The sequence below is a fragment of the Ambystoma mexicanum genome, chromosome 3q (assembly GCF_040938575.1).
Source record: "Ambystoma mexicanum isolate Mex_15411 chromosome 3q, UKY_AmexF1_1, whole genome shotgun sequence".
Taxonomy (NCBI): Eukaryota; Metazoa; Chordata; class Amphibia; order Caudata; family Ambystomatidae; genus Ambystoma; species Ambystoma mexicanum.
The window spans coordinates 1300049969-1300072493 of NC_090926.1; the positions used below are offsets into that span (position 1 = coordinate 1300049969).

Genomic DNA, 22525 nt, shown 5'->3' on the forward strand with positions numbered 1-22525 from the left:
TCCAATCTGCATGGGTTCTACAGCATTTTCAGGTACACGGGGTGTGTTTTCCCTTGGTCGAACATACACGGTCCGAGGGTCCGTCTTAGACCGGTCTGCCTTTCGGTCCTGCAACCGGTGGTCTAGCTGCAGGACCAGATTTATGAATTCTGCACAGTCTCTGGGTGGATCAACCACCTGGGCTAAGACGTCCTTTAATTCACCTCGTAAGCCTCGATGGAATAACGTGGTTCTTTTGTTTTCTGGCCACCTAGCTTCGGCAACCAGTCTGTTGAAGGTAGCAATGTACGTTAACAAGTCCTGATTCCCCTGTCGGAGGGACAAGAGTTCATTGTCTACTGCTTGTTCCTGGGTATGGCGAGCAAAAAGTTTTTCCATTTCTCTCTGGAACCCCCCAAAGTCATGTAATAGAGGATTGTCATGGGTTACCAACGGCACCGACCAATCTGCTGCACTACCACTCAGGTATGATAAGACAAAAGATACTCGAGCTTGGCTGTTTGGAAATGCTCCAGGCCTACAAAGAAAATGAAGGCAGCACTGATTGATGAATGCTGCATACTTCCATGGGTCGCCTGAGAACCGTTCTGGTGGTGCCAGGGGCACTGTTCCAGGTAACGTGATCTGTACCAGAGTGGGTGGTATGGCAGGGTTTTGCATCGTTGGATTGCTTCCAGGTAGAGGCGTCTGTCCTGCCTGTGATTGCAAGTATTGCCTGCTAATCTCTTCAGTGCGTTCTTTGGTCACTATTAGGTCTCTCCGGAGGGCATTAGTCTCTTGTCGGGCAGAATGAACCTCAGCACAAAGCTCTCCTAGCAATTGGGCCAATTGGTCCATTTCTGATGTCTCCATGGCACCCAGGTGGATTTGTTATGGTAGGCTTTGAGTTCTGTTACGTTCACCTGGTATCCACAGGGACGCCACCCAGCCTGGTTACTCGCTGGTATACTTCTCAGCTTTGCCCTGATGCGTTCTGCGGGGAAGGTTCTGCCTGAAAATAGAGGAGGACTGTGTTCAAGACTGACCGACTGGGGTAAGTATCCTCCCTCCACCCCCGTATGATTTCAGTCCCTCTGGCACCCTCTCCTCACCTTGTGGTAGAATTAGGCGTGCTCTCCGTCCTGCCTTCTTTGCAAGGGCGCGTTGTCTTTCATGGGTGAGTGCTGTCCAGTTACTTAACTGACGCCGGCCCATTTGATATTGTTCAGGTAGGTCTTATTGCTGTTCTTTAGTTTTGTTGCTATCCTGCATGCCTTTCTTTGTTTAGAATGTCTCTTTTTCTCCCTTAGGTAAGCTGAGCTTTAGCGTGGCAAACTGGCTTGGTTGAGCCACGCTGGTAAATGATGGCGCATTAAGATCGCTATGATGCGGTAAGTAAGCGCTATGCGCAGCGCCGCAAAGTCTTGCCTTTGCTAACCTGTGTTTTCCTTCCTTGTAGGTCGCGGTGTTCTTCAGCGCGAGTGGAATGTCCAGAGTGGTGCCAGCCGAGAGGCGACCAGCCAGGTAAGCCTTTTGAGCAGTTCGTAATTTGCAAATGTCTCTACTGCTTTCTTTAATGTTGCCTCCATCTTCCTCTTTCAGGTCGTTCTGTCCGGGAGGCGTGCAGATTCGAGGAAGCTGTTCTCAGTAGCACCGAGTGTTTAAAGATGAAGACTGCAGGTAAGATGCTGCTGCTAATGATGTTCCTTTTGTCCCCTTGCAGGTTCTGCTTCTCCGATGTTCGAGGGAATAGCTGGACACGGTGAGCGTCACGTTGCAAGCTGCAAAGTAACGCGAAGCGTGTTGTCTTGCTCGGGTGTGGTTTAAATAGCCCCAACAATATAGTCCAGGTAAAGTAGTCCCTAGGCTACCACACCCAAAACACTAGACCATGTAGCTTGGTTCTTAGGCACCAAGCTATGTGGATGCCTCCATTTTGGCTGACAATACAATAAAGTAGTTGCCAAGCACATTGTTTTTCATGGTGTATGAGTCTGGCGCCATAGGCGCCAGGACTGACCCCATGAGGGCTTTCGAAGAGGATGCCAGGCTCTAGAGGCCCGAGCCCTGATTCCATCTGGCCAATGGGTTTGCCAGAGGGGGTTTTGGGCGAGGGTCGTGACACGTATGTGCGAGCACCGATCGTGTATCAGAAACGGCATACCAGAAAAGCCAATGGTTTCCCATTTTCAGGAGAAAAACCAGAGCCATAATGATATATTTTGGTTCATCCTCCAAACGGCTAAGAATCCATTCAGAGGCGGTGATAGAGACCAATCACTCCGAAAATTGGAACAACAATGGCTTTTTCGTCTCAATTCAGTGAAAAAAGGCCTAAACATAGCCATTGAATGGAATCTCTTCTTCAAATAGAACCTTAACAACGTGTCCTCTAACTCATTTACAATCTCTCCAATGTATGTGAGATACTCCCTTTCTGGATCCCTTTTCTCTACTTTTCACATTAATAATGTGTCCTCTAATTGATTTTCCAAATTTTCAATGGGCCTCATTACACGGATGGTGGTAAGGATTTACCGGTACCGGTAAAATCCCGGTACCGGTAAATCCTTACCGCCTTACTACGAGGTCCCTTTGCGGGTTGGGGGATTTAACGCCTGCTTTTTGCAGGCGTTAAAAACCAACCCGCAAAGGGACCCATGGAGCTAATTATGGTACCGCAATTTGCGGTACCGTAATTAGCGCCTTCCCCATTCCCATTGAACCCTATGGGGCAAAAATGGGAATGGGGAAGGGCAATGGGGGAAGGGGGAATTACCGCCCCGCCAACCTTGGAATGGGGCGGTAATTCCCCTTTCCGCCAAGGCGGTGCCGGTATTTTACCGGCATGAACCATGGCGCTATAGCGCCATGGTTCTCCGCCATCCGTGTAATGAGGCCCAATGTGTCTTGTAACTCTTGTACAGCCATGCAGCTTTTGTGTCACATATTCTAATGTCCCTCTTGATGAGAACTTGTGCCATTAGTTATACCAACGTATGACACATTACCATCGTCTGCCATCATGTTACCTTTTGCAATGCACTTTATCATAGATGTTCAAACCAATTTGCCTTATCATTCTTCACATGTTCATCCAAAATACCACGGTCGAGAATGTGTCTCTTTACAAAATTGAAAAAAATGTTTGTCTAACAATTTGTGCTAATTTTGCCTGTATACGTCTCGTTCTGTGGACCACAGCATTTCTGTATCCAATGAGCGTTCTGGTACCCTCCCAAAACACAATCTCGCACATGTGTCTCGAACGTCCTTTCGTTAATAACGCGGCCGTCACCATCAACGTAGCCACACAGCTACGAGAGAGTGGCAGCACCACTACAGATGTGCACTGTTAGCCGAGGCCACAGCACGAACACTGCTCGTCAGCACCATTCTGCTAGCGTCCCAGGCTCCGCTTCTATGCGCACGCGATTTCTATTATAAGTCCCCTCCGGCTTAAGCCACAGGCACTCGCGCATCTCCGGCAGGAGCTCCCGGGAGGATCCTTGATACCCGGGAAGAGCGCCGAGACTACGGGCCTCATTACGACCCTGGCGCAAAGCGAAAAACGATGGCGGTAAACGATTACCGCCATCGTCTTCCGCTAGGGCCGATTACGACCCGTTACCGTAAACTACGATGTCATTAGCGGCATCGTAGCTAACGCTGCCGCTGACTGGGCCAAGGGCGCGCGCACGCGAACATCCACACCGTACTTAGCGCCATGGCGGAAAGGTACGCGAATGCCGACCCAAGCGGACATGCCCCTAACGCCATCACCCAGCCCGTTAAGTACCTTACCGCCATGGTGCTAATTACGCCATCGCGAACCAACCGTAAAGGGCCATGTAAAGTGAATGCAGCTGCCACAGGTGCACAGAAACAGCACAGGTGAAGGCAATACAGACTCAGGAAGTACAAAAAGAGCACACCCCACCCCTTCCCACACCCAGTCACACTCCACAAAGATACCAATAGGACTAGCAATGTTGGGGCTGGAGGACCTGATAGCAATGCGAGTGCTACAACAGCAACTACAACAACAACAACAACAACAACAGGCTGCACAGAGGAGACGCAGGAGGAGAAGGAGGGCAAGGCAGGCCCAGCAAGCCCCACCAGCACAGCCAGTGCCACCACGCAGGCAGCCCCCAATCCCACGCATCAGAGCCAGCCCATTCAACCTCACCGCTGAGCAGATCCACACCCTGTACCGACTGGACCGGGACACCATCACCACCATTGTGGACATGATACACAACGACATCGTCAGCATGATTGAAACACCCACTGCCACCCCCCCACCTACTGAAGGTAGTGTCCGTGCTCCACTTCCTGGCCACAGGCACCTACCAGCACACAGTGGGGCACTTGCATGGCATATCACAACCATTATTCTCGCGTACACTGATGCAAGTGCTCGATGCCCTCCTCAAGCACACAGATGACCACATCTCATTACCACGGTCTGCCTAGGAGATTGCCAACACCAAAGTGGGTTTCCATGCACTGGCCGGCATACCTGGTTGCATTGGTGCCATTGACTGCACCCATGTTGAATTGGTGGTCCCACATGCCATGGAGGTACCGTACCGCAACCGTAAACATTTCCACTCAATCAACGTGCAAATGGTCTGTGACTCCAACAGGATCATCACACATTGTTGTGCCAGATTCCCCGGATCAACCCATGATTCTATGGTCCTTCGGATCTCCACAATACCACGCTACATAGAGCGACATGCAGGCCCAAGATCCTACCTACTCGGTGAGTCTAATGTCATGAGCATGGAAATGCAAAGTGGGTGTTGAATGACGTACCAATGCATATTCCATCTGGCAGATACAGGGGGGTGATGCATACGTCACATGGGTGCAACTAGCAGTAGCCAGATCATTCCCTGTGGCAGCACTGACGTCAACAGAGAAGTGTACACATCATGCCTGACCTAATCATCCCAACATGTGAATGAAAGTGTATCCCAAAAACGACACAACCATCTGCAAGTGCATTGTGCAAATTGTGACCGCATTGACCCTAAAGAAAACCACCAACATGCACGTCACCATGCACCAACTACTGAAAGGCCTGTCCCCCACAACTGCGCACAGAGGAGGCACATGACAGACAGGGACATCAATGCACCACTACAAGACCCACAAACTGTCCCCATTGACACCAGTAATGCTCACTGGGGTCATAATGAGCCAGACATCAATGTTGCTATCATGTGAGCTCCAAGCACACAGGACACGTGCAAGGTCACATGAATGACGGCCTGAACGGACACAGTGGATGGCCACTCACAAGGCAATCGTCCCCCCTGCATTGTGTTTTTGCATGCAAAACAGTACATGAGAGCCATGAACACATACTGGTTGCACAGTGTAAATCCATAACCACAACTCCAATTGGTGCACAGTAACAGTCAGAATCAAGGCATGGTTGTGCGTCATGTTCACAAATCAATCTCGTTCCTGACACATTCTTTTCTCACATTTTACAGGTGATGCGGGCTATCCCCTGAAGAGGTGGCTCCTCACACCAGTGCGGAACCCATCGAACCAGCATGAGGAGAACTACAACCATAACCATGCACGTACCCGTGTGGTGATAGAGCATACTTTTGGCCTACTGAAGGCACGTGTCCGCTGCCTCAGCAGGTCTGGCGGGGCACTCCTGTACCGCCATGAGAAGGTTGCAAAGATCGTCATGGCATGTGTCATGCTACACAATATGTCCATCAGACAAAACGTGCCTCTGCCCCCTGACGCAGAACCACAACCACCTGATGATGGGGATGGGGCAGCACCTCAGGGAGGCACCGATGCACAGGAGGGGCATATAATGCGTCAGAATGTCATTGACCGATACTTCTAGCACACACAGCAAGTGTGTAACATATGGGTGGCACTTGGGGCACTGTGTGTGTCTGGTATGTCAACACTGTGGACTGTAAAACAATAAAGCACACATACGCAATGAGCAATGTCCACACATTTCGTTTGTGAGAAAAGAAAAAGTGTATTGTTCTTCTGAATAGGTATAACAGAACCCCTCCCCCTCCCCCCTGAACACTCCAACACACCCAATTCCCCCCTCCCCCCTGAACACTCCAACACACCCAATTCCCCCCTCCCCCTCCCCCCTGAACACTCCAACACACCCAATTCCCCCCTCCCCCTCCCCCCTGAACACCCTGCAAACATGTGACAGTGCCCGTGGTGAAGTGTGTATAGTTTTGCACACTATTGGCTGCCCCCTCTCCCGGAACCTGGGGCCCCCCTGCCTGTGCTCCTCAGGGTCCTGGATGACCTGCGGACGGGAGAGGCTTGTGCTGAACTTGCAGCTGAGGATGTACCGGGCTGCTCAGTACGGCATGTGTCCACAATTGCCTGGATGAGCTGGCTCATCATCTGCCGCACTGCAGCAAGTTCCGTGCATATGTCCCTGCTGGCAGTTTGGATGGCAGACCTGATGCCATCAGCACTCCTCTCCATGGCTGCACTGGCACTTCCACATTCTGCTACATGCTGCGTGAGGAGTGTGCCCAGTGCTTCCTGCCTGTTGGCAATCTGCTCCAGCGACAGCTGGAATTCTGGCCCAATGGAGGGTGCCAATGGGGGACCAATGGGACTACTCCCATCTTCCACAACTCCCACTGGGCTTGGAGTTGCTGGCCAAGAATTAGCTGGCGATAGGCCCTGGGTGCATCTCCATGATGGCTGATTGGGGATAGGTGTGGTGAGTGAAGTTGCGTGTTGTGGTCAGGTCCAGTGTCATCCTCCACATCACTATCGGAGCAGGCAGCGATGGCTGCAGTCTCCCCAACAGTACTGCTCCCTGCTGACACATTGCCCTCAGTGGGCAACAGTGGGTGTTGTTGGGCTGCAGGCGCTGTCACGACCCCTTCCTCGGGGGACTTTGCTGCCCTGGCCTCTTCAGCCTGGCGTGGTTTCTGCCTGGGTCCAGCAGAGGTGGAAGCATGGTTCCCTTCTCCCACTTTCCTGGCCTTCTTGGCTGGGGTGCTGGTGCTGTCGTCCCTGCCAGTGTCCGATTGCGAGCCTGTGGTGGAGCAGAGGAGGGTGACTGTTATTGATGGTTCAGCGGACATTGAGCAGGCATTGTGAAGAGTGTAATGGATAGATGGTGGAGTTAGTAGCCCGTGACATACAGGTTGCCTCCCTTTAGGTTCGGTTTTGCATGCAGGTGTGTGTCTGCCTACTGTGCAGTGTACATGCTGCATGTGCGCAGGGTGTGGCTCATCTGCGGATGTGTTGCGTCTGCCACATTGTGATTGTCACGTGCAAGTGTATCAGGGTGTTTTGCAAGGCTGGATATGAGGCACCTACCTGTGTCTACAGATGTCGGGGCCCCTCTCTCCATCTCGCCGACACCTTCGATGCACTCAATGCCAATCAGAGAGGCACATGTCTCCTCCCATGGCTGCATCTTCAGTGGGGAGTCTGCTCCCCCGCCAGTTCCCAGGGCCAGGTTACGGTTGGCAGACATAATGCCCCGGACCCTGATCCGCAGGTCGTCCCATCTCTTGCGGCACTGTTTGGAGCTGTGTGGGGTGGTTCCAACAGCACTGACATGTTGTGCCACAAGTTCCCACACCTCCTTTTTGCGGCCTATGGCTGTCCGGGTCATCTCAGTGGAGAAGACAACATCGGCCTTCTCCTGGAGCGTGTCTGCAAGCATTTGCAGTTCCTCACGACTGAAGCGCTCCTGCCGCTGCCTGTCACATGCCTTCTTGACAACTTTCGGCATGGTTGCCTGAGGAAATGGGTGGGTTATGGGAATGTCAGGGTTTGAGGGTTGGTTGTGGTGTGGTTGGGTAGGATGGCAATGGATTGTGTTTTTTAAGATGGCCGCTGTGCTGTTTCCCGTTCCGCCGCGATTACGCTATTTCCGGTTCCGCCTAATTGCGGTCACTGCTAATTGCGGTCACCGCTAATTACGGTCACCGCTGACTACGGTCGGCGCAATGATGGGTGGCGGTAGGTCACCCTGCGCTGTTAACGAGGCCGGTAAGGGCTGTTTACGGCATGGCGTAGTTTACGTTACCGCCATGGCGTAATGCTCGTGCGCGATGGGTCGTAATATGGCGCTCTTATCGCCATCGGACCATGGCGTTAACGCTCATTACGCCATGGCGGTAATTTCGATCACTTACCGCCTGGGTCGTAATGAGGGCCAACATCTCCTCGCATTCCATCTTTTCACTGGCCAGATCGTCCTTTATAAACTATGCAAATAGTCACTGCTCCGGCACGGAAAGTATACAGGGCGCCCTCGCGCACCTCACTTTTAGCATATTTTAACTGCTTAAACTGCTCCACTCTTCCAACGTTCTCAGGTTTTTTGACTTTTGTTTACTCATTATGCAGGTGCTGTCGGGTAAGAGTTTTTAATAGGTAAACTGTGCACAAGCTACCTTGTCATCTCATAAGTGCATTAACAGCACTCTGCGCCTTCTGCGCACCTAGCCCACATGTGTCACCCTCGTGGTTTCACATTCAGTGTTTAAGTTGTTTGTTTGTTTGTTTTATTTATTTATAATGCGCAATTGTACCCGGGGGTATCAGGGCGCATCATATAAGAAATTTCAAAGCTTGGTTACAATACACAGAGAAGATACATGATACAAAATAGGAACATAACGTTATATACAAATCAGCAGACATATTATAGGACCATAATATACAAGTGAGCAGGAAGGCACACGTGGTTACAATGTGTGCGGGTAGCGCTAGGCATTTCATTATCTGAGTGGGACCCTAGTTTCAGCCAGGAGGCAACCTTGGATCGGAAGTTCTGGTAGGGTATGTTAGCTCTAAGGTTGGGAGGCAGCGAGTTCCAAAGCTTGGCAGCTCTTACCGGGAAACTGTTACCCCCTATGGTGGCCCGTGTGTAGTGGGGAGCAGATAGGCAATCTTTGTATATAGATCTGACAGGTCTTAAGGAGGATTGTTTGTGGAATCTATTGATCAGGTAGATAGGGGCAGCATTGTTAAGGGATTTGTGGGTAAGAGATGCCGTTTTTAGGAGAATTTTATCTCTAGTGGAGAGCCAGTTGTTCTGTTGGCTGAATCCTGTAATATGCTCTCTTCTGGAAATGCCCAGTGCTGCTCTGAGAGTGTTGTTCTGGAGGGTTTGCAATTTACTGGTGGGGACCTTGGTGGACCCCAAGTACATAGCACAATAGTACATAGTACAATTTAATACTGCACTCGCTCACTCAAGTCCTTGGTAGCCCATTTTTTTGAGTAGGCACTCAGCTCAGGCCATCACATTAGAGAATCATCTGGAAGCCGCCCTTCACGTAGTGCCCTCTTATTAATAAAGTAGCACGCTCATTACGAAAAGCACCAGCAACGCTTTTAGTAGGCATTATACTACTCCTCTAAATGTTCCCTCCTCTCTCAATCTGGAGCATTCGGTAGTCACTTCACCTACCGTGACAACTCCAAGCCACCATCGCTGGACCCAGTCTATTTCCAGCCAGAGGTACGTTTTACCATAAGAATAACCTTCACACATTATGAATCAACATAACAAATGTAGGTAACCACTTCGGTACCCTCTTCTGTAGACACCCTACGGATCCCCGGCCAGCACTATGAACGGGCTGTACTGGATAACCTCAAGTTCATCATTGATACTATGAAGGTAGGCCTTTTGTACGCAGTTCCCCCCTCACAGTTAACTACTGTGCCGTCACTCCTTCTCTGACACACACTTTGCAATGTGCCATCTGTCTCCCTAGGCATTCACATTGTTTGGTCAACATTTAACCACGTCCTGATGACAGTTCGGACCCTTCACCCGTTACCACCTAGATCCCGGTGAAGGCTGACATTATCCCAAACCAGAAACACGAACATGATTATGTCTTGACAACAATAGCTTACTACTATTTTTGAAAGTAGTACCTGAATTTGCATCAAAACCTCTATGCTACTGACCCTCACTGAAATGTGGAGGAAACCATCTGAATCGCTTTGTCGCCCGCTAGGGCCTACATCTGTCTTTTAAGATTCAAGTTTATGTGCATGAACCTACAGTTTTTAGATGTGTGATTCTTTCTCACATTCCTTAGGTCTCTCTGTGACCACCGACAGCTGGCATGTGCTACACCTAGCTGCCCGCCCCTCAGGCCCACCTTCTCCTGCACGTTTGAACAGGGGTAGCTGAAGACTCCTCTTTGCTTTCCTGTATGTTAATTGCCCTTCTGAGTCAAGGCCCTCCTTTTTCACCCTATCTTTACCTTATAAGAATTAGATGGGGCCATGCCACTGGTGCTAGCGGCCTCAGTTATCCATGACGGCACAGAGGATCCACCCGGGGCGGTTCTACCGCCCGGAATGTGAAAACGGTTAAGAAACGGCTTGAAGTGTGTTCTCTGTATGCGCGGCTCCTGATGCTGGGCAGTTCCAATGCCGACATAAACAGCGGTGCCATTGAATCGGATAGGTGTCCTGTGCCCTCGGTGCTGCAGCGCCACGGTCGGGCCGGGCCATCAATACTTTATTCCCAGTCCTTCATTAGACTAAATGGGGATTCTACCAAAGCATACGGGAGAAGTAGTGGTAAGAGCGCCTCAGCCTTACATGATGGAGTTCTGCAGATATAGCAAATGTGAATAGAGAGAAAAGCGACCACGTGCCACCACTATGTGTTGCACTCGCAATCAATGTAGCCGTGAGGCGTAGTACAGACTATGACCAGAAGGGTGACACCTCCATCAACCATAGCAGCAACCGGATACACTGGAACCCCAAAAACCTTGAAAAAGCAAATCGAGTAGCGATTGAGCTGTTGTCGAAATGTCCTGCCCAATACGCTAATGGCGAGATGAGAATATCGTCCGATATTATAGGAGACCTTCAAGAAACAGTCACTCATAGGCCTCATGAGCAATGGAACTCAACAAGCAAAAACAAGAGGCGTTGTGATAGTCGGATACGTGAGGCAAAAAACAATAAGACATCCGATCTCCACTGTATTGAACACGGCGAGCGAAAGCAAAAGTGAGTGGGAAATAAGTCCTGCCATCAAAAAAGCTAAACGTACCTACAAGAGATGCTTGAATATCCATCAGTCTGCTGTCAAGGGAGAAAAATGGCAACAGTTGGCCATCCATACTCCTAGTGGCAATACAAATGGGGTCTGGGCAGTAATTATAGGGGCCGCTAAACATGCGCTGCCAAGTGTTGCAGAAAACGATTGGGCCGAACATATCGCCACGACCTTGAATAGCATGGCCCCCTGATGGTGTAATAGTAATACCTACGCAAGTGTGGGAAATTAAAGCCTCAGTGGTTGATATCATAGCACTTATCAACAAACTAAAGTCATCCCGTGCCTCGGGCCCAGATGCAACCTGTAACATCCTAATAAAACATCTCCAGAATTGTGGGCCCAGGCACTGCCTCTCTCCTTCATGGCCATAGGGAATTGTGGCCGCCTGCCCCCTTCGTGGAGGACCACCCACATCTTACCTCTCCATAACAAGGGAAGTTGGACCAACCTGCCCATTACAGGATGTTGGATATGTTGGACATCCCATCCAAACTGTTCGCCAAATTTCTCTTAGTCGAACTCACTGAAAGGATTGCAACCTGGAAGATCTTGCCGCATAATCAAATTGGTTTCAGACAAAGCTCAAATACCATCCAGAATTTGCTGATATTAGTGTCTGCAGTCGAATATGCCAACGGGATCAAAAAATCTGCAGTATACAGTGCAGTAGTGCAGTACTGTGGAGTGCTGTGCAGAGTGTGAGTAGCCAGCGTTTGGGCTGGCATCTTTCACAGTAGCACAGTACTGTAGAGTGCAGTACAGAGTCTGAGTTGCTGCCTTTTGGGAGGCATCTTTCACAGTACTGCAGTACTGAGGAGCGCTGTACAGAGCGTGAGTAGCCGGCATTTCGGCTAAGTGCGGTACTGTGCAGTGCAGTACAGAGTGTGAGTAGCCAGCATTTTGCTGGCATCATGTCACAGTAGTGCAGTACTGTGGAGCGCTGTACAGATTGTGTGAGTAGGTGGCATTTTGGCTGGCATCATGTCACAGTAGTGCAGTACTGTGGAGCGCTGTACAGATTGTGTGAGTAGGTGGCATTTTGGCTGGCATCTTTCATAGTAGTGCAGTACTGTGGAGCGCTGTACAGATTGTGTGAGTAGGTGGCATTTTGGCAGGCATCTTTCACAGTAGTGCAGTACTGTGGAGCGCTGTACAGATTGTGTGAGTAGCCGGCATTTTGGCTGGCATCTTTCATAGTAGTGCAGTACTGTGGAGCGCTGTACAGAATGTTTGAGTAGCCGGCATTTTGGCTGGCATCATGTCACAGTAGTGCAGTACTGTGGAGCGCTGTACAGATTGTGTGAGTAGGTGGCATTTTGGCAGGCATCTTTCATAGTAGTGCAGTACTGTGGAGCGCTGTACAGATTGTGTGAGTAGCCGGCATTTTGGCTGGCATCTTTCATAGTAGTGCAGTACTGTGGAGCGCTGTACAGATTGTGTGAGTAGCCGGCATTTTGGCTGGCATCTTTCATAGTAGTGCAGTACTGTGGAGCGCTGTACAGAATGTGTGAGTAGCCGGCATTTTGGCAGGCATCTTTCACAGTAGTGCAGTACGGTGGAGCGCTGTACAGATTGTGTGAGTAGCCGGCATTTTGGCAGGCATCTTTCACAGTAGTGCAGTACTGTGGAGCGCTGTACAGATTGTGTGAGTAGGTGGCATTTTGGCTGGCATCTTTCATAGTAGTGCAGCACTGTGGAGCGCTGTACAGATTGTGTGAGTAGGTGGCATTTTGGCTGGCATCTTTCATAGTAGTGCAGTACTGTGGAGCGCTGTACAGATTGTGTGAGTAGGTGGCATTTTGGCAGGCATCTTTCACAGTAGTGCAGTACTGTGGAGCGCTGTCCAGAGCATGAGTAGCCGGCATTTTGGCAGGCATCTTTCACAGTAGTCCAGTACTGTGGAGCGCTGTACAGATTGTGTGAGTAGCCGGCATTTTGGCTGGCATCTTTCATAGTAGTGCAGTACTGTGGAGCGCTGTACAGAATGTGTGAGTAGCTGGCATTTTGGCTGGCATCATGTCACAGAAGTGCAGTACTGTGGAGCGCTGTACAGATTGTGTGAGTAGCCGGCATTTTGGCTGGCATCTTTCATAGTAGTGCAGTACTGTGGAGCGCTGTACAGATTGTGTGAGTAGCCGGCATTTTGGCTGGCATCTTTCATAGTAGTGCAGTACTGTGGAGCGCTGTACAGATTGTGTGAGTAGCCGGCATTTTGGCTGGCATCTTTCACAGTAGTGCAGTACTGTGGAGTGCTGTCCAGAGCATGAGTAGCCGGCATTTTGATTTTAACAGGCATCTTTCACAGTAGTGCAGTACTGTGGAGCGCTGTACAGATTGTGTGAGTAGCCGGCATTTTGGCTGGCATCTTTCATAGTAGTGCAGTACTGTGGAGCGCTGTACAGAATGTGTGAGTAGCCGGCATTTTGGCTGGCATCATGTCACAGTAGTGCAGTACTGTGGAGCGCTGTACAGATTGTGTGAGTAGCCGGCATTTTGGCTGGCATCTTTCATAGTAGTGCAGTACTGTGGAGCGCTGTACAGATTGTGTGAGTAGCCGGCATTTTGGCTGGCATCTTTCATAGTAGTGCAGTACTGTGGAGCGCTGTACAGATTGTGTGAGTAGCCGGCATTTTGGCTGGCATCTTTCATAGTAGTGCAGTACTGTGGAGCGCTGTACAGATTGTGTGAGTAGCCGGCATTTTGGCTGGCATCTTTCACAGTACTGCAGTACTGAGGAGCGCTGTACAGAGCGTGAGTAGCCGGCATTTCGGCTAAGTGCGGTACTGTGCAGTGCAGTACAGAGTGTGAGTAGCCAGCATTTTGCTGGCATCATGTCACAGTAGTGCAGTACTGTGGAGCGCTGTACAGATTGTGTGAGTAGGTGGCATTTTGGCTGGCATCATGTCACAGTAGTGCAGTACTGTGGAGCGCTGTACAGATTGTGTGAGTAGGTGGCATTTTGGCTGGCATCTTTCATAGTAGTGCAGTACTGTGGAGCGCTGTACAGATTGTGTGAGTAGGTGGCATTTTGGCAGGCATCTTTCACAGTAGTGCAGTACTGTGGAGCGCTGTACAGATTGTGTGAGTAGCCGGCATTTTGGCTGGCATCTTTCATAGTAGTGCAGTACTGTGGAGCGCTGTACAGAATGTTTGAGTAGCCGGCATTTTGGCTGGCATCATGTCACAGTAGTGCAGTACTGTGGAGCGCTGTACAGATTGTGTGAGTAGGTGGCATTTTGGCAGGCATCTTTCATAGTAGTGCAGTACTGTGGAGCGCTGTACAGATTGTGTGAGTAGCCGGCATTTTGGCTGGCATCTTTCATAGTAGTGCAGTACTGTGGAGCGCTGTACAGATTGTGTGAGTAGCCGGCATTTTGGCTGGCATCTTTCATAGTAGTGCAGTACTGTGGAGCGCTGTACAGAATGTGTGAGTAGCCGGCATTTTGGCAGGCATCTTTCACAGTAGTGCAGTACGGTGGAGCGCTGTACAGATTGTGTGAGTAGCCGGCATTTTGGCAGGCATCTTTCACAGTAGTGCAGTACTGTGGAGCGCTGTACAGATTGTGTGAGTAGGTGGCATTTTGGCTGGCATCTTTCATAGTAGTGCAGCACTGTGGAGCGCTGTACAGATTGTGTGAGTAGGTGGCATTTTGGCTGGCATCTTTCATAGTAGTGCAGTACTGTGGAGCGCTGTACAGATTGTGTGAGTAGGTGGCATTTTGGCAGGCATCTTTCACAGTAGTGCAGTACTGTGGAGCGCTGTCCAGAGCATGAGTAGCCGGCATTTTGGCAGGCATCTTTCACAGTAGTCCAGTACTGTGGAGCGCTGTACAGATTGTGTGAGTAGCCGGCATTTTGGCTGGCATCTTTCATAGTAGTGCAGTACTGTGGAGCGCTGTACAGAATGTGTGAGTAGCTGGCATTTTGGCTGGCATCATGTCACAGAAGTGCAGTACTGTGGAGCGCTGTACAGATTGTGTGAGTAGCCGGCATTTTGGCTGGCATCTTTCATAGTAGTGCAGTACTGTGGAGCGCTGTACAGATTGTGTGAGTAGCCGGCATTTTGGCTGGCATCTTTCATAGTAGTGCAGTACTGTGGAGCGCTGTACAGATTGTGTGAGTAGCCGGCATTTTGGCTGGCATCTTTCACAGTAGTGCAGTACTGTGGAGTGCTGTCCAGAGCATGAGTAGCCGGCATTTTGATTTTAACAGGCATCTTTCACAGTAGTGCAGTACTGTGGAGCGCTGTACAGATTGTGTGAGTAGCCGGCATTTTGGCTGGCATCTTTCATAGTAGTGCAGTACTGTGGAGCGCTGTACAGAATGTGTGAGTAGCCGGCATTTTGGCTGGCATCATGTCACAGTAGTGCAGTACTGTGGAGCGCTGTACAGATTGTGTGAGTAGCCGGCATTTTGGCTGGCATCTTTCATAGTAGTGCAGTACTGTGGAGCGCTGTACAGATTGTGTGAGTAGCCGGCATTTTGGCTGGCATCTTTCATAGTAGTGCAGTACTGTGGAGCGCTGTACAGATTGTGTGAGTAGCCGGCATTTTGGCTGGCATCTTTCATAGTAGTGCAGTACTGTGGAGCGCTGTACAGATTGTGTGAGTAGCCGGCATTTTGGCTGGCATCTTTCATAGTAGTGCAGTACTGTGGAGCGCTGTACAGAATGTGTGAGTAGCCGGCATTTTGGCAGGCATCTTTCACAGTAGTGCAGTACTGTGGAGCGCTATACAGATTGTGTGAGTAGCCGGCATTTTGGCTGGCATCTTTCATAGTAGTGCAGTACTGTGGAGCGCTGTACAGATTGTGTGAGTAGCTGGCATTTTGGCTGGCATCTTTCATAGTAGTGCAGTACTGTGGAGCGCCGTACAGAATGTGTGAGTAGCCGGCATTTTGGCAGGCATCTTTCACAGTAGTGCAGTACTGTGGAGCGCTGTACAGATTGTGTGAGTAGCCGGCATTTTGGCTGGCATCATGTCACATTAGTGCAGTACTGTGGAGCACTGTCCAGATTGTGTGAGTAGCCGGCATTTTGGCTGGCATCATGTCACATTAGTGCAGTACTGTGGAGCGCTGTACAGATTGTGTGAGTAGCCGGCATTTTGGCTGGCATCTTTCACATTAGTGCAGTACTGTGGAGCGCTGTCCAGATTGTTTGAGTAGCCGGCATTTTGGCTGGCATCATGTCACATTAGTGCAGTACTGTGGAGCGCTGTACAGAATGTGTGAGTAGCCGGCATTTTGGCAGGCATCTTTCACATTAGTGCAGTACTGTGAAGCGCTGTCCAGATTGTGTGAGTAGCCGGCATTTTGGCTGGCATCATGTCACATTAGTGCAGTACTGTGGAGCGCTGTACAGATTGTGTGAGTAGGTGGCATTTTGGCAGGCATCTTTCACAGTAGTGCAGTACTGTGGAGCGCTGTACAGATTGTGTGAGTAGGTGGCATTTTGGCAGGCATCTTTCACAGTAGTGCAGTACTGTGGAGCGCTGTACAGATTGTGTGAGTAGCCGGCATTTTGGCTGGCATCATGTCACATTAGTGCAGTACTGTGGAGCGCTGTACAGATTGTGTGAGTAGGTGGCATTTTGGCAGGCACCTTTCACAGTAGTGCAGTACTGTGGAGCGCTGTACAGATTGTGTGAGTAGGTGGCATTTTGGCAGGCATCTTTCACAGTAGTGCAGTACTGTGGAGCGCTGTACAGATTGTGTGAGTAGCCGGCATTTTGGCTGGCATCATGTCACATTAGTGCAGTACTGTGGAGCGCTGTACAGATTGTGTGAGTAGGTGGCATTTTGGCAGGCATCTTTCACAGTAGTGCAGTACTGTGGAGCACTGTACAGATTGTGTGAGTAGCCGGCATTTTGGCTGGCATCATGTCACATTAGTGCAGTACTGTGGAGCGCTGTCCAGATTGTGTGAGTAGCCGGCATTTTGGCTGGCATCATGTCACATTAGTGCAGTACTGTGGAGCGCTGTACAGAATGTGTGAGTAGCCGGCATTTTGGCAGGCATCTTTCACATTAGTGCAGTACTGTGAAGCGCTGTCCAGATTGTGTGAGTAGCCGGCATTTTGGCTGGCATCATGTCACATTAGTGCAGTACTGTGGAGCGCTGTACAGATTGTGTGAGTAGGTGGCATTTTGGCAGGCATCTTTCACAGTAGTGCAGTACTGTGGAGCGCTGTACAGATTGTGTGAGTAGGTGGCATTTTGGCAGGCATCTTTCACAGTAGTGCAGTACTGTGGAGCGCTGTGCAGAGCGTGAGTAGGCAGTAGTGCAGTACCGTGAGTTAAGGTCTGTGCCTCGGTAGGTGCCCCCATTAGGTTAGTCCTTGGTCAGGTGTTTGAGCATTCATTCTGGGTACACAGAGCACTTTGTGGGATTCTACATTATGATATAAGATGAATGATGGTACCTTTGTATTTCTCGATCATGTCTTCATGTTTCTGACTCATCAACTTCACATTTTCACACCTGAAACAGCAAAGACGTGCGTTATCGTACAGAACAGCACAGAGAAACCAAGGATAGCGTCAACAGATCCTGTTACTAATTATTCACGTGTCAGAGCTCAGGCCCACAGAGGGCATCACACACACACACACACACACCATGTCATGACACCGTGCAAGGAAGGGCTTCTATGCGCTATGCCGGAACTACACCACAAGTCTTCTCAGTGCTCTTTCAGTCCTAGATGTTCGACAGATAGACAGGGACTAATGGGACTAATAGAGCGCTCTCTCCTGTGTGCTGTTAGACAGATAGACAGTGACTAATAGAGCGCTCTCTCCTGTGTGTTGTTAGACAGATGGACCGGGACTAATAGAGCATCCTCTCCTGTGTGCTGTTAGACAGACAGACATGGACTAATAGAGTGCTCTCTCCTGTGTGCTGTTAGACAGATAGACAGGGACTAATAGAGCGCTCTCTACTGTGTGCTGTTAGACAGACAGTGACTAATAGAGCATCTTCTCCTGTGTGCTGTTAGACAGATAGACAGGGACTAATGGGACTAATAGAGCGCTCTCTCCTGTGTGCTGTTAGACAGATAGACAGGGACTAATAGAGCGCTCTCTCCTGTGTGCTGTTAGACAGATAGACAGGGACTAATGGGACTAATAGAGCGCTCTCTCCTGTGTGCTGTTAGACAGATAGACAGGGACTAATAGAGCACCCTCTCCTGTGTGCTGTTAGACAGATAGACAGTGACTAATAGAGCGCTCTCTCCTGTGTGCTGTTAGACAGACAGTGACTAATAGAGCGTCCTCTCCTGTGTGCTGTCAGACAGATAGATAGGGACTAATGGGACTAATAGAGCGCTCTCTCCTGTGTGCTGTTAGACAGATAGACAGGGACTAATAGAGCGCTCTCTCGTGTGTGCTGTTAGACAGACAGTGACTAATAGAGCGTCCTCTCCTGAGTGCTGTTAGACAGATAGACAGGGACTAATGGGACCAATAGAGCGCTCTCTCCTGTGTGCTGTTAGACAGATAGACAGGGACTAATGGGACTAATAGAGCGCTCTCTCCTATGTGCTGTTAGACAGATAGACAGTGACTAATAGAGCGCTCTCTCCTGTGTGCTGTTAGACAGATGGACCGGGACTAATAGAGCGTCCTCTCCTGTGTGCTGTTAGACAGACAGACATGGACTAATAGAGTGCTCTCTCCTCTGTGCTGTTAGACAGATAGACAGGGACTAATAGAGCGCTCTCTCCTGTGTGCTGTTAGACAGACAGTGACTAATAGAGCATCCTCTCCTGTGTGCTGTTAGACAGATAGACAGTGACTAATGGGACTAATAGAGCGTTCTCTCCTGTGTGCTGTTAGACAGATAGACAGGGACTAATAGAGTGCTCTCTCCTGTGTGCTGTTAGACAGATAGACAGGGACTAATGGGACTAATAGAGCACTCTCTCATGTGTGCTGTTAGACAGATAGACAGGGACTAATAGAGCGCTCTCTCCTGTGTGCTGTTAGACAGATAGACAGGGACTAATTGAGACAGGGACTAATAGAGCGCTCTCTCCTGTGTGCTGTTAGACAGCTAGACAGTGACTAATAGAGCACTCTCTCCTGTGTGCTGTTAGAGAGATAGAGCAGGACTAATAGAGCACTCTCTCCTGTGTGCTGTTAGATAGACAGGGACTAATAGAGCGCCCTCTCCTGTGTGCTGTTAGACAGGTAGACAGTGACTAATAGAGCGCTCTCTCCTGTTCGCCGTTAGACAGATAGACAGGGACTAATAGAGCGTCCTCTCCTGTGTGCTGTTAGAGAGAGAGACCAGGACTAATAGAGCGCTCTCTCCTGTGTGCTGTTAGATAGACAGGGACTAATAGAGCGCCCTCTCCTGTGTGCTGTTAGACAGATAGGGACTAATAGAGCGCCCTCTCCTGTGTGCTGTTAGACAGATAGGGACTAATAGAGCACCCTCTCCTGTCTGTTGTTAGACAGATAGACAGGGACTAATAGAGCACCCTCTCCTGTGTGTTGTTAGACAGATAGACAGGGACTAATAGAGCGCTCTCTCCTGTGTGCTGTTATACAGATAGACAGGGACTAATAGTGCGCTCTCTCCTGTGTGCTGTTAGACAGATAGACAGGGACTAATAGAGCGCCCTATCCTGTGTGCTCTTAGACAGATAGACAGGGACTAATAGAGCGCCATCTCATGTGTGCTGTTAGACAGATAGATAGGGACTAATAGAGCGCCCTCTCCTGTGTGCTGTTAGACAGATAGACGGGGACTAATAGAGCGCCCTCTCCTGTGTGCTGTTAAACAGATAGACAGGGACTAATGGAGGACTCTCTCCTGTGTGCTGTTAGACAGATAGACAGGGACTAATAGAGCGCTCTGTCCTGTGTGCTGTTAGAAAGATAGACAGGGACTAATAGAGCGCCCTCTCCTGTGTGCTCTTAGACAGATAGACAGGGACTAATAGAGCGCCCTCTCCTGTATGCTGTTAGACAGATAGACCAGGACTAATATAGGGCTCTCTCCTGTGTGCTGTTAGACAGATAGACAGGGACTAATAGAGCACTCTCTCCTGTGTGCTGTTAGAGAGATAGACCAGGACTAATAGAGCACCCTCTCCTGTGTGCTCTTAGACAGATAGACAGGGACTAATAGAGCGCTCTCTCCTGTGTGCTGTTAGACAGATAGACAGGGACTAATAGAGCACTCTCTCCTGTGTGCTGTTAGAAAGATAGACCAGGACTAATAGAGCACTCTCTCTTGTGTGCTGTTAGATAGACAGGGACTAATAGAGCGCCCTCTTCAGTGTGCTCTTAGACAGATAGACAGGGACTAATAGAGCGCCCTCTCCTGTGTGCTGTTAGACAGATAGACCAGGACTAATAGAGGGCTCTCTCCTGTGTGCTGTTAGACAGATAGACAGGGACTAATAGAGCACTCTCTCCTGTGTGCTGTTAGACAGATAGACCAGGACTAATAGAGCGCTCTCTCCTGTGTGCAGTTAGACAGATAGACCAGCACTAATAGAGCACCCTCTCCTGTGTGCTGTTAGACAGACAGGGACTAATAGAGCGCCCTCTCCTGTGTGCTGTTAGAGAGATAGACCAGGACTAATAGAGCACCCTCTCCTGTGTGCTCTTAGACAGATAGACAGGGACTAATAGAGCGCTCTCTCCTGTGTGCTGTTAGAGAGATAGACCAGGACTAATAGAGCACCCTCTCCTGTGTGCTCTTAGACAGATAGACAAGGACTAATAGAGCGCTCTCTCCTGTGTGCTGTTAGACAGATAGACAGGGACTAATAGAGCACTCTCTCCTGTGTGCTGTTAGAAAGATAGACCAGGACTAATAGAGCACTATCTCTTGTGTGTTGTTAGATAGACAGGGACTAATAGAGAGCCCTCTCCTGTGTGCTGTTAGAAAGATAGACAGGGACTAATAGAGCACCCTCTCCTGTGTGTTGTTAGACAGATAGACGGGGACTAATAGAGCGCCCTCTCCTGTGTGCTGTTAGACAGATAGACAGTGACTAATAGAGCACCCTCTCCTGTGTGTTGTTCAACAAATAGACAGGGACTAATAGAGCACCCTCTCCTGTGTGCTGTTAGACAGATAGACCAGGACTAATAGAGCACTCTCTCCTGTGTGCTGTTAGATAGACAGGGACCAATAGAGCGCCCTCTCCTGTGTGCTGTTAGGCAGAGAGACAGGGACTAATAGAGCACTCTCTCCTGTGTGCTGTTAGACAGATAGACAGGGACTAATAGAGCACTCTCTCCTGTGTACTGTTAGAGAGATAGAGCAGGACTAATAGAGCACTCTCTCCTGTGTGCTGGTAGATAGACAGGGACTAATAGAGCGCCCTCTCCTGTGTGCTGTTAGACAGATAGACAGTGACTAATAGAGCGCTCTCTCCTGTGTGCCGTTAGACAGATAGACAGGGACGAATAGAGCATCCTCTCCTGTGTGCTGTTAGAGAGATAGACCAGGACTAATAGAGCACTCTCCCCTGTGTGCTGTTAGATAGACAGGGACTAATAGAGTGCCCTCTCCTGTGTGCTGTTAGACAGATAGACCAGGCCTAATAGAGCGCCCTCTCCTTTGTGCTGTTAGACAGATAGACAGGGACTAATAGAGCACCCTCTCCTGTGTGTTGTTAGACAGATAGACAGGGACTAATAGATCACCCTCTCCTGTGTGTTGTTAGACAGATAGACAGGGACGAATAGAGCGCTCTCTCCTGTGTGCTGTTAGACAGATAGACAGGGTCTAATAGAGCACCCTCTCCTGTGTGTTGTTAGACAGATAGACAGGGGCTAATAGAGCACCCTCTCCTGTGTGTTGTTTGACAGATAGACCAGGACTAATAGACTGCTCTCTCCTGTGTGCTGTTAGACAGATAAACAGGGACTAATAGAGCGTCCTCTCCTGTGTGCTGTTAGACAGATAGACAGGGACTAATAGAGCACTCTCTCCTGTGTGCTGTTAGACAGATAGACCAGGACTAATAGAGCGCTCTCCCCTGTGTGCTGTTAGAGAGATAGACCAGGACTAATAGAGCGCTCTCTTCTGTGTGCTGTTAGTCAGATAGACAGGGACTAATAGAGCGCTCTCCTCTGTGTGCTGTTAGTCAGATAGACAGGGACTAATAGAGCACTCTCTCCTGTGTGCTGTTAGACAGATAGACCAGGACTAATAGAGCGCTCTCCTCTGTGTGCTGTTAGAGAGATAGACCAGGACTAATAGAGCACCCTCTCCTGTGTGTTGTTAGACAGATAGACAGGGACTAATAGAGCACTCTCTCCTGTGTGCTGTTAGAGAGCTAGACCAGGACTAATAGAGCACTCTCTCCTGTGTGCTGTTAGAGAGATAGACAGGGACTAATAGAGTGCTCTCTCCTGTGTGCTGTTAGACAGATAGACCAGGACTAATAGAGCGCTCTCTCCTGTGTGCAGTTAGACAGATAGACC

General features: G+C 49.7%; 1 protein-coding gene across 1 annotated transcript in view; it reads right to left on the reverse strand.

The window, feature by feature from the left end:
* LOC138447908 (uncharacterized) overlaps positions 1-22525 on the reverse strand; it is a 416627-nt gene that overhangs the window by 158565 nt on the left and 235537 nt on the right. Inside the window, exon 6 of the mRNA XM_069604423.1 lies at positions 17494-17552. Within this exon, the coding sequence (XP_069460524.1) occupies positions 17494-17552 (59 nt within the window). The remainder of the gene's footprint in view (positions 1-17493; positions 17553-22525) is intronic.